The sequence below is a fragment of the Octopus sinensis genome, linkage group LG4 (genome assembly GCF_006345805.1).
Source record: "Octopus sinensis linkage group LG4, ASM634580v1, whole genome shotgun sequence".
Classification (NCBI taxonomy): domain Eukaryota; kingdom Metazoa; phylum Mollusca; class Cephalopoda; order Octopoda; family Octopodidae; genus Octopus; species Octopus sinensis.
The window spans coordinates 111,747,555-111,766,930 of NC_043000.1; the positions used below are offsets into that span (position 1 = coordinate 111,747,555).

A 19,376-nucleotide genomic window follows, 5' to 3' on the forward strand; every position below is an offset into this window, starting at 1 on the left:
TTGCGCCTCCACATATATATATATCATCATCATCATTTAATGTCTGCTTTCCATGCTGGCATGGGTTGGATGGTTTGTCTGAGAACTGGCAAGCCAGGAGGCTGCACCAGGCTCCAGTCTGATCTGGCAAGGTTTCTGCAGCTGAATGCCCTTCCTAACGCCAACCACTCCGAGAGTGTAGTGGGTGCTTTTTATGTGCCACCTGAACAGGACCAGTCAGGTGGCACTGGCAACAACCATAAGTGTATGTATGTCTGTGGAGTGCTCAGCCATTTGTGTGTTAATTTCATGAGCAGGCTGCTCCATCGATCGGATCAACTGGAACCCACGTCATCGTAACCAACAGAGGACCAGTTATCATTAATGGATGCTCCACATTCTGTTTTTCTCTTCCCTTTTGAGTTAATATATACAATGTCGTGGTTTGTTTATCTCTGCTTTCCCTGCTGCCATGAGTCGGGTGGTCATTACTGTGATCCAGACAGGAGAGAGAGCCACTTCTTGCTTATGCGTTTCACTTAGAAGCTGGATGTCCTTACTAGTGCCAACCACTGTACAGAGTGTACTGGGTGCTTTTCATGTGCCACTGGGGTGGCAGACTCAGTGAGAAACTTGCATGAGAAGATTCCTCTCGCCATTTGACTAAGGAGTTTGGATGTCGATACCCAATGGCTGAAAGAGTAGAGTATATGGTGGGATGCATCTGGTGAAGTTCCTCAGGATAAGTCATAGAGTGAAAGTAATAAAGAGGGACAGAATGTTAATGAGTTAAATAGAAGCAGTGGAACCAATGTTTGGTAAATTGATACAAGAGAATTTTCAAACAAAACAGAAACCAAAATATGGTGCGCATCCTATGAAATTAATAAGAATATCTTCATCATTCAAATGATGTCTTGTTGTTATTTCTGATGGCATACATTATCACTGCTGTCATCACCATTTGTTATTGTCATCAGTTGTCACTACTACCACCCCCACCGCAACACCACCACCACAACTGTCATACCATCATCGTCAATGAGATGACTTAATATCATTGATATCCTTCTCCACCCCACCCCCATCATTGATGTCTACAACAATATTTATTATCATTATTATTATTATTACTATTATTAAGGCGGCGAGCTGGCAGAATCGTTAGCACACCGGGAGAAATGCTTAGCAGTATTTTGTCTGCCACTACGTTCTCAGTTCAAATTCCACCGAGGTTGACTTTGCCTTTCATCCTTTCGGGGTCGATAAATTAAGTACCATTTACGCACTGGGGTCAATGTAATCAACTTAATCCGTTTGTCCTCTCTGTGTTTAACCCCTTGTGGGTAGTAAAGAAATAGATATTTCGCCCATTGCTACATTCTGAGTTCAAATTCCACCAAGGTTCGATTTTGCCTTTCATCCTTTCAGGGTCGATAAATTAAGTACCAGTGAAACACTGGGGTTGATGTAATCGACTAGTCCCCCCCCCCCAAAAAAAAATTTCAGGCCTTGTGCCTATAGTAGGAAAGATCATTATTAAAGGCAGAATCGTTAGTACGCAGGGCAAAATGCTTCACAGCATTTCATATCTGTCCTCAAAATCGACTCTGCCTTTCATCCTTGAGAACTGAGATTGATGTAACTGACTAGCCCCCCCCCCGTCTCCCAATTCCTGTCCTTGTACCTACAGCAAAAAAGATGATGATTATTGATGTTTGCATTATCTTCATAGCAACATCTACAACCACCACTGTCATGTCTTGTATCAGCACTGACATCATCAACCACCACCACCTGCTAGAAACAGCAGCCAGACATCCTCAAAGCAGACTCTACTGTCTTAAAAAAAAAAAAATTCACATTATATGATGTGGTTGTTGCTACAATATGTCTGGATATGAGAATAGTCCCATCTAGAATATTTTATTTTATCAGCCCCAACCTGGGGCTAAATGACAACGACGGACACATTAATGTAGTCTTTGATACAGTGTAATAGGAGTTGGTCATGGCTGGAATGCCTCACTGGACCTGACCTGAGGCTAAATATACTACAGCATCATCTTGCGTTTATTTCATTGTTATTAATGAGTGCTGGAGACAAATTGATTTTTATTTTTCTCTGATTCATCAGAAAACTGTTGAAGAGATTGGTTCTACTCTGTCCTTCTCTCTCTTTCTCTCTCTCACTCTCTCTCTCTCTCTCAACACACTGCTTTCTGTATTCTGTAAAACCTGGTAGAAATAACAGCCGTATCGCCCTTAAGTTATATCCTTCTCTCTAATGTTTGTTAAAACGATACTCTCTGCCTAGAAACATAAGCGACAGGATGGTCATGGCTGGAATGCCTTTGGTCATAGGCCTCCTTGAACAGGTTCACCTAGAGTTAAACAAGAACTACCATTGTTGACTACTCTCCTCTGTCTGTCTGTCTTTAGAAGATCCTTTTCCCTAGACAAATGTACTGTAATCTGCTCCCCCCACCCCTACAAGGCTTGTTGGCCAAATTTGGGAAGTCTGATGAGGGTTTGTTTCTAATATAGCCAGCCCTGGCACACAAGATGAATTTATCCCCCCACAATACTTTTATGTCTTAAAACAGTTGTTTTTGTCGCTTTTTATCCTCCTCCCCTCCCCCTCTCTCCCTATCACAAGGTCAACCCTGATTTAGCACACCTGCAATCAATGTTGTGACCAACCATTCTTTTATTCAGACACGCCTATCTTGGACTACACTGTCTAATGTGTTCTGTTTTTGTTTGGGGTGGGGGTTAAGAGAGGAATTTGGTTGTTTTTTCTAGCAAATTGAACATTCTCACAGAAGCACCTCTGCTCACTTGAAACAGCAGGTTGTGGTCATCTGGTTTTCTCTTTCATGCATAGCTGTAAAAAACCATGCTGAAACTGACCTCACCTCTGCTGGTGCCATGTAAAAAAGACACTCAATCCACTCTGCAGGGTGGTTGGTGCCAGGAAGGGTATCCAGCCGTAAAAACCCTGCCCAAACAGACACAGTAGCCTGGTGTAGTCTTCTGCTTGGACGGCTCCTGTCAAACTGCCCAATTGGCCCTCGTGCCGGTGGCACTTTAAAACCACCCACTACACTCTCGGAGTGGTTGACGTTAGGAAGGGCATCCAGCTGTAGAAACACTCCCAGATCAGACTGGAGTCTGGTGCAGCCATCTGGTTCACCAGACCTCAGTCAAATCGTCCAACCCATGCTAGCATGGAAAGCGGACGTTAAACGATGGGAAGTGGACAGACGTTAAACAATGATGAAGAATACTTTAGACCTGCTTGCCATGGATTGGTCAAAGACTTTATTATTGAAGCTATATTATGTGAGTGTATGCCTGGATACTCTTCCCATCACCTACCCTTACCTGATTTTTTTCCATTCAGGTATTTATTATTCCTCTGGTCTTCACAATTGCAGATCTACAGGTTGAGGAATATACGCAGAGAACATAGTCATGACCACACAGTTATGCTTGGACTGTGTCATGTGAGGACGTGCCGAATGTAAACGTATGTCACACACACACAACAAGCTTCCATGCAGTTTTCACCTACAAATTTCACTCCAAAGTATTGGTCAGCTTGAGGCTATTCACACCACCATACCTGCCCTTAATAGGCGCAGACGTGGCTGTGTGGTTAAAAGTTTGCTTCCCAACCACATGGTTCCGGGTTCAGTCCCACTGCATGGTACCTTGGGCAAGTGTCTTCTTTTATAGCCCCGAGCAAAGCAAAGTCTTGATAGTGGATTTGGTTGGTGGAAACTGGAAGAAACCTGTTGTGTGTGTGGCACTCATGAAGTCAGCAAGAAGTTTGCAAGACAAAGACCTCTCAGCTGAGAGAAAGAGTGGAATGGAAGGAAGTGGCTGTGAGTCAGGTGAGGGGCTGGAGTATGTTAGAGGGACAGACATAGTTGTGTTACTATGGAGGAGACACTTGGCTGCCCCAGGAGAGGAAGGAGAGAGAGAGGGAGAGAGAAAATAGATGGCATTAGAGATGTATTGTGGTTTATCTACAGGAAACAGTGAGTGGGGGGGGGGCGTATAAGTGGTCCAGAGGGGTTAGAAGGAGGGATGTTCCATAAGAGTATGAAGGGGGATGTTTAGAGATGGGGGAAGACATGGCTGTAGTGAGTGATGGTGGGAGAAAATGGAGCAGCTGAGAGGCGGGTGTGGTAGATGTTTTAGAGCATGCAGATAGACACACAAGAAAGAGTGGGTGGTGATCATGGGTAGAGGGATGGTGGGTATGTTGGGAAGCTGGGTTGTAGGGGTGCTTTGACAGAGGACAGGTTGTGTGTGTGTGTGTGTGAAGGAGAGAAGGCTCAGTCATGAAGGACAGCCTGTATGGATGACCACAAGTTTTATTTGGCTCACCATGTCTTCTCAAGTACAGCAAATTGCCAGACAGTCCCTTATCTTCTCTGTGAAACTCAACATCCAAAAATTGTTTCTCACCACTTCATCCCACATCTTCCTGGGTCTGCTCCTTCCACAGGTTCCCTCCATAACAAGAGATCGGCACTTCTTTATGCAGTCGTCCTCACTCCATACCAACGCAGTCTTCTCTCTTGCACAAAACATCTGATGCCTCATAGACCCAGTTTTTCTCTTAAATCATTTACACTCTGCACATGTGTACAGACACACACAAATGCTCATGCACACACACATATACATCTTCCTGATCTGACATTCATTCATTTATTCCCTGTTTTTTTTTCTGCTTCAGCAAAAAAGAGCAAAGCAAAACTGGAACACTCCCTAAAATGATGACTGATAGTACCCACAGAGATGTTGTTCAGGTAAGAATACCTCATTCATTTTGTGAAGAGCTAAAAATTATTTATCTCTGATGCAGATACATACACACAATGAGTGGCTGTGTGGTAAGAAGCTTGCTTCCCAACCATATAGTTCCAGGTTTAGTCCCATTGCATGGCATATGGGCAAATGTCTTCTTGGGTCATCCAAAACTTTGTGAATGAATTTGGTAGATGGAAACTGTAAGAAGCCCGTCGCATGTGTGGATTTGGTTAACGGAAACTGAAAGAAGTCCATCACACACATTTACATCATTATCATACGTCCCTTTTTCCATGCTGGCATGGTTTGGAGAGTTTGACAAGAGCAGATGAGCCAGAGGGCTCTGCCAGGTTCTATGTCTGCTTTGGCATAATTTCTACAGCTGGATGCCAACCACTTAACAGTCTGCTGCGTGTCTTTTTACATGGCACCACCTCCAATGAGGTCACCAAGTATCTGCCAGAGGAAGTCCCTTCAAGGTAGTGGGGTATTCGTTTAACGTCCGTTCTCCATGCTAAAGAAAGAAACTATAATGGAGGGAGAGGATCAGATATCTTGCTGAAGAGGTGAATACCTGGCTTGCCCACCTGGGACAAGAGAGACAAAGAAAGAAAGAAACAAAGAAAAAAGTCCAGGTACAATATGAATATGAGACGGAATAGGGAGTGGACCGAGTGAAAACAGTGTGGCACATGATTAGAGATAGGGAACAAGTTGGACACAGAGGTTATCAGTCCAGTGGAGAGGGGAATGAAGAAAATAGAAGATAAGCTGTGGGGGAGGAAAGCTTGACAGAGCCTCAATTCTGCAGAAATGGATGGGTCTTTTGAAGCCCAACATAACACAATCTTGATTCCCTGTCATCTCCTCTGAGAGGCTCAACATCTCCAGCTCAGACTGTCTCCTTGCCTTGACTTCTTGTGATAGATGTAAATGAGCGTCCCTGTCATACAAGTGGTGTCTTTCATTTCTAAACATCCAGGAAAGTTGTGCCCAGCTATAGAGAAATGTTACCATATTTGGAAGGAACGGGTGAGGGTTGGTGAGAGGAAGGGCATCAAGCCGTAGAAAATGTGCTTCAACAAATTCCATCCGACTCGTGCAAGCATGGAAAAGTAGACATAAAATGGTGACGATGGTTCTGTTTAACCACCGGGGTGTAAAGAAAACTTGTCCACATTGAGTAAATGAAAAACAAAAAGTTTTTTTCTCAAAGCTGCTGCAAGGGAGATAACTTTGGCTGGACTGTTTCCCATAATGTCGTTCAGAGCAATGGTTCTCAACACTGACAAATTCCAGTCCGTCTCCACAGAACTTTAGGGAAATCTTTTTACTACCCTGTACTTCGTTAATGAGAACACAAAACAGAAGCCCCGGGGGGAGGGTTGTAACTGTGAAATACTGCTGAAAATTTGGAGTGAGGGGACTGAGAGGTAGATATGCAAGATTACATTTAACCTATTTCTTTACTACCCACAAGGGGCTAAACACAGAGAGGACAAACAAACGGATTAAGTCGATTACATCGATCTCCTAAGGTGACGAGCTGGCAGAAACGTTAGCACGCCGGGCGAAATGCTTAGCGGTATTTCGTCGGCCGCTACGTTCTGAGTTCAAATTCTGCCATGATCGATTTTGCCTTTCATCCTTTTGGGTTCGATAAATTAAGTACCAGTTACGCACTGGGGTCCATATAAACGGCTTAATCCATTTGTCTGTCCTGTTTGTTCCGTCTGTGTGTAGCCCCTTGTGGGTACTAAAGAAATAGGTACTTAATTTATTGACCCTTAAAAGGATGAAAGGCAAAGTCGACCTCAACGGAATTTGAACTCAGAACGTAATACGGCTACACATTTCGCCCGGCGTGCTAACGTTTCTGCCAGCTTGCAACCAATATCTGACATCTCTACATATTGTCTTTCCTTCATGGCGTATCGATGAGTGAAGGCATGGCCAAGCACTTGCTTCTGAAAACAGCCCAGGCGCAGCGGAAGTGGTTACGTTACTCTCTCTGCAGTACTGTTGCTGTAACGTTGGAAAAGGCCGACCAAAACATCCCATGAAACCTATTTCAGCCTTGACTATTCCAATCTTCATACAGCTGTCTCCATGTGTCTACGACTACCTTGTATTCTAATGCTCCTGTCATGTGAGCGCATGGCAAGGAGCTCCTTTGTTAGCTTGTGGATGTTGTTGTTGTTGTAATTGATTCTTTTTAATGGTGGTGATGTTGTTGTTGTATTTCAGTCCATTATTGAATCTGATCACTTAGCTGTTGATTTTGAAACTGGAATCATTCCATTATCAAATGGTATCGCACCTACCAAAAGTTGGACATCAGATCTGGCCATGTTCACGTGAGTCTCAGCTCTTTTTTCTATTATTACTCTCTTACTCTGTATTTCATGCACTTACGCACACACATACATATACATACACACACACACTAATGATGATGATGATGATGATGATTTTGCTGGTGTTTTTGCCTAGCCTTAAGTCAGCCTTGATCAAGCACATCTATGATCAAAAGCCATCCAGCCATGACCAACTCATCTCTTTATATAGCCATGGCCTTCTTTGTCCGATGTGCCCTTCTTCTCTTTAAGATGTTTTGGGAGTAGTCTTGAGAGAAATCAGCATAATTTAATGTCCATTTTCCATGCTGGCATGGGTTGGACAGTTCAATTGGAGCTGGCAAGGCTGGAGGGCTGCACCAGGTCCCAGTCATCTGGTCTAGCATACTTTCTATGGTTGGATGTCCCAGATTGTACTGGGTGCTTTTCATATGGCCCAAGCACAGGTGCCTTCTATGTGGCACCAGCACAGGTGCCAGCTAATTTAAGCAGGTTTCTCTCTCTCTCATTGATGTTAATGATGATGTTTGAATGTTGAAGGATCTGGTGGAGTTAGGGACTATTCTTGTCCTTTTTCCAGCCACCGCTGCTTTACTTACAGTACCTACCCTGTCTACCTAACCCTACCCCCACCTTCAACTACCCACCACACTTCCATGTAACCTCCCCTCAGTAGATGAGGGAGTGAGGCTGGCAGTTTTGTTAATAAGCAGTCGTAACAGAATATTGACTTCAGAGGGGAAGGCTGAAAGGTCAGAGGTCACTATCCATCAGACAGTTTCATCATTAACAAGGACCAGACATGAGCAAGAAGACACACAGACTAATTTTTTTTCTTTTTGATTTTTTTAAAATTGTCTAAATATCTAAAGTGACAAAGAAGTAGAATGTGTCTAGGGGAAAGGGTGTTCCTCTCAGACATGGCTTCCTGTCACCACCACCCACCACCCCACCTTATGTTTCAGAACTTCAGTTTCCATGACAATGGTTTTTGTTGTTGAGTAACCCAAAGTTGACTTTAATTGGAAAACTGTCAGCAAGTTTGTGTGTGTGTGTGTGTGTGTGTTATCGTGTATGTATAAGTATGTCTGGGGATTGTACTGTTTTTGTTCTCCTGTCTTTTTTTTTTTTTTTTTTTTAGTTCTTAAAATGTATGTGAAGGAAACATCTTGTAACCCTTCCCTGCACATCACACACACACACACACACACACACACACGCACACACAAATTCCAGTGAATAACCACCTAAGTAAAGAAACTTATAAAATAAAGTTTAGCAGGGGGCAAGGGTGAGGTGGTGATTGGGAACGGGGAGGGGGAGTTATTTTTCAGTTTGTAAAAACCCTTTGAAATTCTATCTGTGTCCCTAGATCAAAGGAAACCTTCATTCAGTAGTTCTGGTTTCCCATCAAGGCCAGAAAACATGAAAGCTGTCCGCTTTTTTGGCAATTAATAATCTCAACAGAAAGTTGTCACTCTTCACACAGATTTGGATTTGTCGCTTTGTTCGTTTGTTTTACTGTTAACGACTGAAAAAACGAAATTTTAAAAAGAACATAACAACAACAATAATAGTAATGTTTGTCTGTTTATTCATGCAGTATTCATCATCATCATCATTCTGTCTTTTTAACCCATTTATTGATCTGTCTGTCTCTTTAATCATCCATCTCTCTCTCTCTGTATCTATCTATCTATATGTCTGTCTGTCTTTCTATCTATATATATATATGTCTATCTATCTATCTATGTATGTATATATATATATGTCTGTCTGTTTATATATGTCTTTCTATATGTCTATCTATCTATATATATATATATATATATATGTCTGTCTGTTTATATATTTGTCTTTCTATATGTCTGTTTGCCTGTCTATTTATATGTCTATCTATCTATCTATGTCTTTATTTGTTTATCTATCTCACTATATCTCATTGTTGAGAAAGGAAATTCCCATTATTCGTAGACCAGGGACAATTCTAAATATTTCTTTAATCTATTAAATTTCATTAGTATAGTGTAATCTGACCAGGCCAACCTGATCAGCTGGCATAGATTTTTACAGATAGGAATTAAATTTTTTCTTTTTTTAACCATATTTAATCGTTTTGTCTAGAAAAAAAAAAGGTTGCTGTTTCATTGGCCTTCACTGATCATCCGAGGTGGATGAAGGGAAGGGTGTGGTTGATGAACTGGATAACTGTGATGCTGAGGAGCTCCCAAAGGTTCTTAACTGTATCAAGGAATTGAAGGGTTGAACCTGTGCCCACCAAGTTCTAAAACAGAACCATGAACATGCTCTTACAAGCCTAGTCCACCTCTTGCTGAAAATCTTACCATGTATTTCGTGCAAATCTTTGTATGCTAAGCTAGATAGATATCATTATCATCAACATCATTTTACATCTCTTTTCCCATGCTAGCATGGGTTGGACTGGTTTCACAATCTCTCACCATCCATCATGTAGCACAGATGATGATGAAACATTATCATCATCATTTAACGTCCGCTTTCCATGCTAGCATGGGTTGGACGATTTGACTGAGGTCTTGCATGGAAAGCGGACGTTAAACGATGATGATGTTTTGAATTTGCAGCAGAAAAGGGTTTATGTCTGTAATGGTGAGTGGTGGTGTGGTGGGGACACTAGGAATGTGACCTTAGAACCAACACAAATAAATCTTGACCTAATTAACCCTTTATTTTCTTTGTTTTTTTTTGGGGGGGGTGCATCCATTGCCCTATTATCACCCCATTTTACTTCAACACCCACCTGGATCTTTCCACGGCCCACTTTGGGAACCACTGATGTAGCATGCACAGCAGAGAAACACCAACCGGCTCTGTTGTGTGCGTCGTATTTGTTCGGACATGGTTTTACAAATGGATGTCCTTCGTCCTTCCTTACACAAACCTCTTTATGCTGTGACCTCTAGACAATACAAGTCGTTGGTGACCCATTTCAGGACCCTACAGAGGAAGTGCTGGCACTCCATTGATTATGACAACAGGTGTTAGCCTGCTCGTGGAATTAGCGTGCAGGTGGCTGAGTGCTCCACCGACCCATGTACCTTTAATTTAGTTCTAAGGAAGATTCAGCTGGACACAGAATGAGACATGGCTGACCCTTTTAATTACTGGTACTGAATTACTGGAGCAACGGGGAATAAAGTGTCTTGCTCTCAAGGCCACAATGCACCACCAGGAATTGAACTCACAACCTTATGATCATGAGCCAAGCACCCTAACCACTAAGCCACGCATCTTCACAAGAGGAAGAGGGAGGATTCATCAAGTAAATTCCAGTAATATATTGTTGTCTGTGCCGTTTTGCTTTTTCTTGTTGTGCAACAAATTGTTATTAATATCTATATTTTTTTACATTATTTATATTTGACGGATATTTGTCCTCATCTTGTTTGTTGTTAACACAACGTTTCGGCTGATATACCCTCCAGCCTTCATCAGGTGTCTTGGGGAAATTTCGAACCTGGGTTCTCATTCCTAAGGTATTTTTCCTATATTATTATTATTATTGAGTGAGAGAGCAGTGCATGCCATCAAAGTGACACTGGGGTAAAATATACGAAGCCCTCTATACTCATCATGACTACCCGTCTGATAAGGGTACACCAGGCACATGCGTCACAACCATATGTACGCGACATGGTGATCTCATATCAAGATAAACAACACATGACCTTGCAGGTGGGGCTCAGTTAGAATTTTCTTCTAATCGAGTAACCCATTCCACTCAAAAGATCCCTGAATAAAGGTTGTTTAAGGGTGTTGAATGAACCACCCATGTTTCTAAAGGTGAATTATTCAAACCCCAAAGAATCCTTCTCAACACATGGCTATGATGCTCCCCCACTACTTCTGCTTGTGATCAGATATGCACATATCGTCAGCCACTAAAGGACATGCTCAACTGGTTATGGTCAAACAACTGACAAGTAAATCTGTGGTACTGAACAGAATATTTGCTGTAGCCCGTCTTTTATACCAAGACAAAACAATGTACATGATTATTATTATTATTATTATTCAGGTCACTGCCTGGAGTCGAACTCGGAATCTTGGGGTTACATATGCGCATGGGCAATTATGGAGTGAAGTTTTAGGGCTTATAAATCTAATATTTTCCTATCCTTCCTTAATACTGGTTCCCATATGCTACTCATATCTGCACTCAGTCTGCTTAGGAGGTTGTTGTGTCCTAGCATATGTGCTGCTTCTTTTAGTTTCTTTAAGAACAAATACCTTAGGAATGAGGACCCAGGCTCAAAATTTCCCCAAGACACCTGATGAAGGCTGAAGGGTATATCAGTCAAAACATTGTGTTAACAAACAAGATGAGGACAAATAGCCATCAAATGTAAATAATGTACATAATTCCTCATCCCTTAAATATAGAACTGTATTAATATCTGGTTTCTTTTTTCTCTTCAACAGCAGACCTAGTTCCATGGATGGTTCCGTGCTACCAAATGGTCGTCAATTGCCGTCTCCCCCTGGTCCATCCACCAGTCACCCATTACCTGATGTCACTATGGTCAACCAGTCACCCAATGTACTCCCCAATGGTAACCGCAAGAGCTGCCACTTGCCTGCTTGTAATTCAGCCAGTGAGGACGGGGTGAACAAGGACCCGGACCCTTACAACCACATTGGACAGCCAGGGACTGGAACTGGTGGCAAAGGCACCAGTTGCAACAACAACAACAACAACAATGATGTGCGGAGACGCGAGGAGCAGGAGGGAGTGGAAGAGGAAGGGGAGAATACGTACGACACGGCGTATGACCGTGTGGGGACAGCATCATCATCGGTTGTGGTGAAGAAGAGTGGCTGCATCACGTTGACGCAGGCTGACTTTGATAACTACGGCAGTGAGCAGTTGTACGCCTCTGTTGATGGTGATGAAGAGGATGATGATGATGCAGACAATACTTATGCATCGCTAAGGCTCGGCAAGAAGCGACCAGCAGCGCCCCCACTGGCTCTGGCCCTCACTCCGACAGATGCGACATTCCGTGACATCTCCTATAGTATTGTACCCGGCGACGACGACACGGACGACCCGTATTCCAAGATCCCGGGAGACCTTGTACTGGCAAGACCCGATGTAGAGGACCCTTACTCTAGCGTGGACGGCAGACCGACGGACGGCTGCTGTGGTGCGGCGGGGCCAGTATTACTGCCGATAGCCGCAGCAACAGGAGCGTCGGCCAACATAGCAGTCCCCGAGACCACATCACCCCTGTCTCCTGATGACCTGCCAGGTCACATTGTCGAGGACGACTACGCTACAGTGAACAAGTTGCCAAGAAGCCCGAACAATATCGCTGTAACCCTAGATGTACCCCCTGATATACTGATGGCACCACCACCAGAACCACCGCGGGCCTACAAGGAGGAGGACTTCCTCAACCGTGACAACCCGCCACCAGATCATGTGGATGCTGCTCCAGCTGGAGCTGGTCCCATCCTTTTACCAGAGCCTGTTGCTCAGCCACGTAAGTAAATGTTCAGATTATTACCTTACACTACCACACCCCAACACCAACACTACATCTACAATTTTCACAACCCAGTCAATAATATATTCCCCTTCGTTGTTCATAACTCACTGCTCCATCAGCTTGCCAATGCCTTGACAGTAGAAATCACTGGATCTTGACTTGAGAAAGTCTTCAAGCCACGTCTTCATTTCCATGCCGTTGTTGATGAAAATGTTTTTGCATTAATTCAAATAACATTGGAAGGGAATAAAATAAATGTGGAAAAAAAAACAAATTTATCTGGCAATCCAATACATCCCCCCCACCCCACCCCAGTTATACAACCTCTACCATTATCTCCTATATGACCACCACTACATGTTTTAATACATAAAGATTTTTCACTAATTCTGTGAACGTAATCATGGTTTATTTTGCAGTTGTGGACTGCCAGCTTTCATCTCTCACTCTTCCTTCTACTTTCTCCTCCTCCTTCCATGGTTCAATCCTTCATTGCCACCACTATCCCCACTTCGATACACACTTGTCTCATAAAACAGGCTTTGTGTGTTGAAAGTGGCCACACCCACTAGTGTTAGGCCCAGAGTCAGTGGTCCATTGGCCACACCCACTAGTGTTAGGCCCAGAGTCAGTGGTCCATTGGCCACACCCACTAGTGTTAGGTCCGGATTCAGTGGTCCACTGGCCACACCCACTAGTGTTAGGTCAAGCTTCAGTGGTCCAATGGTCACACCCACTAGTGTCCATTGGCCACACCCACCAGTAAAGTGGCCAATATTGTATATTCTGCAAATTTAGAATGATCAATGTATTGCACAATATCCACACTTACTGGTCACTTATCGTGCCATACTCAATAACTTCTCGGTGACCCTAGCCCATGATTCCACTCTCAGTTGAAACCACTTTTTTTTAATTGGAAATGTATGAATATCATGACTTCACCACCAACTCGAAGTGATTTCTCAAGCCTATTGTCACTTATCTTTCTCTTTGAAGAAGGTCAAGTGAAGCCATAGTCTCCACTTATCCTGCATACAAGATCAATCAGTACCTGTAATCTACTGTGGGATCATTATATTATGTTTCCCTCTCACATTTCCTGCTGAAGCTGACCACTTTACTCGTCTGCTGTCCCTCTGATCTTTTAACCCTTTTGATACCAACCCCTGGTTCTAAGTTATAATCTTCATGTTTTAAAGTAATCAAAACATAAAGTGATGGCTTGTTGCCAACTTAATATTGCAGCCCCATGAAAAGGAAAAGTGCTACTGCTATTTAGCCCCAAGAAACACCGTTTCTAGTTGGCTACATGACACAAACGTTCTGTGTCCTTAAGTTTTCAAACAGGGGAGATAAGCACCTCCACCCAACAAAGCCAGCACCCAGAGACTAGTTTCAGGGTAGTTGCATTTCATCAGTCCGGAGTAGCTTGGCTTTGCTAGCTGTTGGTGCTAAATCACTGTTGGAAACTTATCGAATTTCAAATGAAATAAATTCACTGATCTACAAAATTAGAATGATTGCATTTCTAAATTTCTCAGAGAGAGTTATGCAGTAGCAGCACAATAAAGTAAAAAAAAAAATTAAAACAATTTCATCAAAATTACATGTTGATTTACATACCAAACTTCAGCTTAAAAACGACAGTTATTTTGACAAATTCTTCCTTATTTCAACAGAAATATGGTAACAAAAGAGTTGGTCTCACCACTGACCACAAGATTTAATCCATTGACCAGATTAACATTATCAGCTGTCAGCCTTCATTGCTTGTAGAAAAAAAACATTCTGCTACAAACAACTGAACTTGGTCTTTGACCTCACTTTTAACTTAATGTCCTTATTCAAATCTCTTTTTAAAATTCCTCTCTTTGATTTTCGTCTCTGTTTGGTCTGCAAATGTAAAAAGAAATGAAAGTTTTCTTTGTGTGCATCCAGGTGGGTCTTGAGATCTGTCTGTTCAACTTTGTTACTCATTGACCTTTTGGAAATTTGAAGAATACAGAAATTGAATGGCCAAACGTTGAAGACTACCTCTGCACTGCTTCCTATTCTAAGAGTCCATGTGTTGGGGTTTTGTTGTTCTTCATCCTCTCCCTGTCCATTTCAGAAGTGCTGCAAACTGGGCACAGCTGTTTGGATTTTGATAATGAGGATGATTTGACCAGTTCTTGAACATTCATTCAACTGGCTTTGGCACTAGTGGCAAACACACACACATACGCAAAAATGGAAAGAGACGGGCAGGAGTGGGACATTAAAATTTATTAATTGAACTTGATTGACATAAACCCTTTCCCCTCTCCTCACACCCATAAAAGAGAATCAGAGCCACCAAATAGGCAGTGCCAAAACATCCACCCAATAAACTTGTATTCTTTTAAACCCTAGCCTCCTGTAACCCCCCTCCCTCACGTACACACACCATTTGCCATAACCCTCTCCTCTACCTTAATATTTCTTTTCTTCTCTGTCTACTTCAGCTAAAGCAGAATACCCCTACACCAAAGTGACAGCCAGGGAGTCACTATCCAGTATAAATGCCCGACAAAGACTGCTAAACATGTACGAAACTGTTCCAGAAACAGAGAACACCTACGCTACCGTAAGTACAAACCGTTTTGTGTTATAAAGAGTGAATTTAATGGATAGAAAATAAAGGTGCAGCCAGGTGTGTGCGGTTAAGTAGTTCATCTGGCAACCACAGAGTCTTATGTTGCGTCTAAGGCAAACACGTACATGCATGCAAAAATAGTGAGGGAGACAGACATTTCAATTTATTACTTTATTATTAAATGTTCACCTTGAGCAAGTTTCTTCTCCCATACGAGCCTTGGATAAAAACTGCATAAAAGCCCATCATGCATTTATAGATGTATCTTTTATTTGTTTCAGTCAATTGACTGTGACCATGCTGGAGCACTGCCCTGAACGTTTTTTTTTCTTTTCGATTAAAGCAAATTGATCCTAGAACTCTTTTATCAAAGCTTATCGGTCGCTTTTGCCGAACTGCTAAGTTATGTGGACATAAACACACCACCACCGGTAGGCAAACAGTGGAGGGGAACACAGACAGACAGGCACATACACACACAACAGGCTTCTTTCAGTTTCTGGCTACCAGATCCATTCACAAGGCTTCGGTCAGCCCAAGGCTGTAGACGATAGCCAAAGGTGTCACGCAGTGGGACTGAACCTGGAACCATGTGGTTGAGAAGCAAGCGTCTTACCACACAGCCACGCCTGTGCATGAAAGTTAGCCTTCTTCATATGAGCCCATTTGAACAAAAGAAAATATGTTGTTGGGCTTGTTTTACAGCCTGTGCACTATCTCTGTGCACTCAATGCACTTGCAATAAAGAAAAACCTTTTGTGAAACAGGTGAAAGTTCTTTACAGGAAGTATTTATTTCTATAAAATACTGCCTTGATACAAATATATTTGTCTATGAAATTAGATGACTGAATGATGTTATATTTGTGTCAAGGAAAGCTCACAGGTGTGGCTATGTAATTAAGCTTGCTTCTCAACCATGCAGCCTTAGGTTCTGTCTAACTGTGCAGTATCTAAGACAAGTGTCTCCTACAACCGAAGCCTTTTGAATGGATTTGGTAGGTGGAAACTGAAAGAAGCCTGTGTGTGTGTGTGTGTGTGTGTGTGTGTGTGTGTGTACCCTTGTCTCGACATGATGTATGTAAATGAGCATCGTCATACGAGTGGAGTTGTTAGTTTCGAGTCTTCCAGGGAAAATATTACCTTACTTAGAAACAGATGCAGGTTGGCAACTAGAAGGGCACCTGGTTGTAGAATATATACCGCAGCAAGTTCCGTCTGACTCGTGCAAGTATTGAAAAGGAGACGTTAAAATGATGAACAAGCTATATCTGTATCAAAGTAAAGGCAGGGGAGACAACTCAGTGTCAAACCTAATTGTGTGAAAAATGTAACGCGCCATTCGAAATCGGTTAATGTGGCAGGAGGGGAGGGGTTCGTCTGGGGCCATGACATCTGCTAGTTTTATGGTTATATGGTACTTGTTGTCAATAATTCTGTTTTCTGTAAATATTTGTGTATTTGTTCTGGTGTGCAGAGTAAGCTTAAAAGTCGATTGCAGATCTTAGGTTGTTTGGTTCTACAACTTGACTAAATTGTTTGGGAAATCCAGCTTTTTAGAGCTTGTCTCTCTTGCCTTGAGACAGCATTCACCCGGGGTGGGTTGAGCTGGCTTCATCCTCAATGCTGCATCTCTCACAAACGCTGACCAGACCTGGCGATTTGAGGCTAACAACTGCATGATCTCCAACCACTCCTTATTCCAGTGGCAAACGCTGTAGATATGAGGGCCTGAGTTGGGTTCCAGATCAGTCTTGACTGTTATCATCCAGGTTTTTTGTTGTCCACCACATCGCTTTCGCCAACCCTGAAGGGGAGCTGGGGCAATTGCTCCGTAGATGGATTCTCCTGGTTGATGATGGAGGGCATGACCCAGCCAACGCTTATGTCTTTAGAATGTGTGTGTATATACATGAGGCACAGACGTGACTATGTGGGTGGCTACATGGACTCAACATCAATCTCACTGTATGGCACCTTGGGTAAGTGTCTTCTACTATAGCCCCGAACCAACCAAAGCCTCGTGACTAATAGATAGAAACTGGAAGAAGCCCTAATCTATTGTGCGTGCATGTATTTCTGTTTCCTTACCTTGACTATCATATGAGCAGTGTCCATCATTTCCAGTCTTAGGTTCTGTCCAACTGTCCAGTATCTAAGACAAGTGTCTCCTACAATAATTCACAGGACAAATGAAGCCTTGTGAATGGATTTGGTAGGTGGAAACTGAAAGAAGCCTCTGTGTGTACCCTTGTCTCAACATGTATGTAAATGAGCATCATTGTCATATAAGTGGAGTTGTTAGTTTCGAGTCTTCCAGGAAAAATATTCAACAAATCTGCCTCTCCCTCCCCTACTTCCACCTCCCCCCAAAAAATTAGGCCTGTGTATGAAAACTATTACACTGTGTAACACAATTTTTGTCCTTGGGTAGCAACTGTTATGTCTGGTCATGGGGTACAATTACTTTGCTTGGAAACGGGTGAAGGTTGGCAACAGGGTGGGCACCCGGCTACAGAAAATCTACCTCAACTAGTATGGAAAGACAGACGTTAAGTGATGATGATGGACTTGATGCAGTCTTCTGCCTTGCCATCCAACCTATTGCAGCATGGAAAAACAGACGTTAACTGATCGTGTGTGTGTGTGTGTGTACACACACACATATACATTACTTGCTCTATGTTTTGAGAGAGTGTATATAATTCACTGTACATAGTGTATATGGATTAATTCAGTTCCCAGCCATTACTTAACGTCCATCTTTCCCTGAGAGTCGATCTAGAAGTGTGTATTTCTAAACAAAGGGTTGTCTTACAGAAGCAGGGCATTATGTGTCTTTGAAAATATTTATGTTGTGTATGGATGTGAATGAAAATGTTTGTGAGCTTATTGCCAAGCTGTTATTATTTGGTTCAGTTTAATTATTTAAATTGTTTCTCTCTCTCGACTTAGGTTGATGGTGGTTCAGGGGATGGTGTTGTCGTGCGTCGGACAAACCGTTCCGAGAGCATCCCAAAACGAAATAGCCAAATTAGTGAAACATATGCTGAAATTGGAGCAACAGGTAAGAATTGTAGCAGTTATATACATTCATAATAATACACCTGGGTCTTACAGCAACTATTGTAGGGGCTGGTCCTTAGCAAATTGACCAGTTAGGAATTGGGACAACTCTACATCATCATCCTTTAATGTCCACTCTCAATGCTGGCATGGGTTGGATGGTTTGATTGGATCTGATAAGCCAGAGAGCTGCACCAGTTTCCAGTCTGATTTGGCTTGGTTTCTACAGCTGGATGCCCTTCCTAATACCAACCACTCTGCATAAATAATTAATACACATGGGCCCCAGTCATTGTATTCTGGCAGTCAGCAAAATATAGAGGTGAGGACCAAAACAGTTATATGTGAATAATTAAACACCTGGGCCCAACAGCAACCATCTGTTCTGATCTCCAGTGAACAGCTAAGGACTGAGTTGAGCATCTTCCTCGTTGTCATCATTTAATGTGTTTTCCATGCTGGTATGGGTTGGACAGTATGATGAGCTGGCAAGTCACAGGATTGCGATGTACATAAAAAAAAACAAGGAAGCACATGAGCCTTACAACAAAAACCATTCCATTCTGGTTGTTAGCAAGATATGTAGATAAGGAACAGGGGAGTTCTATGTAGATAACAAAACAAAGCAAGAATTGGGTTCTAGTTCTCAGCAGGGTAAAGAGCTAGAAACTGGGACAGATTTTAAGCTGCTATTTCTAGCATATCAAGTAACTACATAGAGCACTAATTCTTAAACAGACCACCCTGATACACTTGTCCACTACAAAGTCTAACTTCATTTGTTACAGAATTTTAAAAATATTGGGTCATTCTATAAATAATGCGGTTTTTACAATTACATTAAAAGTTGGAAGGGGATAGGATAAACTACCTGCATCAACTTGCTATAAAAGCAGGTAGTAATTTTACTTTGGACTTATTCTTAGTGCAAGTTTTGAAGAGTGCAGTTCCAATTTAACAATTATTTTTTCAAAGCTGTAATGGAAGTGACAAAGGA

General features: G+C 42.4%; 1 protein-coding gene across 1 annotated transcript in view; it reads left to right on the forward strand.

The window, feature by feature from the left end:
- The window catches only part of LOC115210338, a 57,184-nt gene that overhangs the window by 29,397 nt on the left and 8,411 nt on the right, over positions 1 to 19,376 (forward strand). The window contains exons 3-7 of the mRNA XM_036502347.1: positions 4,733 to 4,805; positions 7,054 to 7,163; positions 11,628 to 12,691; positions 15,184 to 15,305; positions 18,269 to 18,380. Of these exons, the coding sequence (XP_036358240.1) occupies positions 4,733 to 4,805; positions 7,054 to 7,163; positions 11,628 to 12,691; positions 15,184 to 15,305; positions 18,269 to 18,380 (1,481 nt within the window). The remainder of the gene's footprint in view (positions 1 to 4,732; positions 4,806 to 7,053; positions 7,164 to 11,627; positions 12,692 to 15,183; positions 15,306 to 18,268; positions 18,381 to 19,376) is intronic.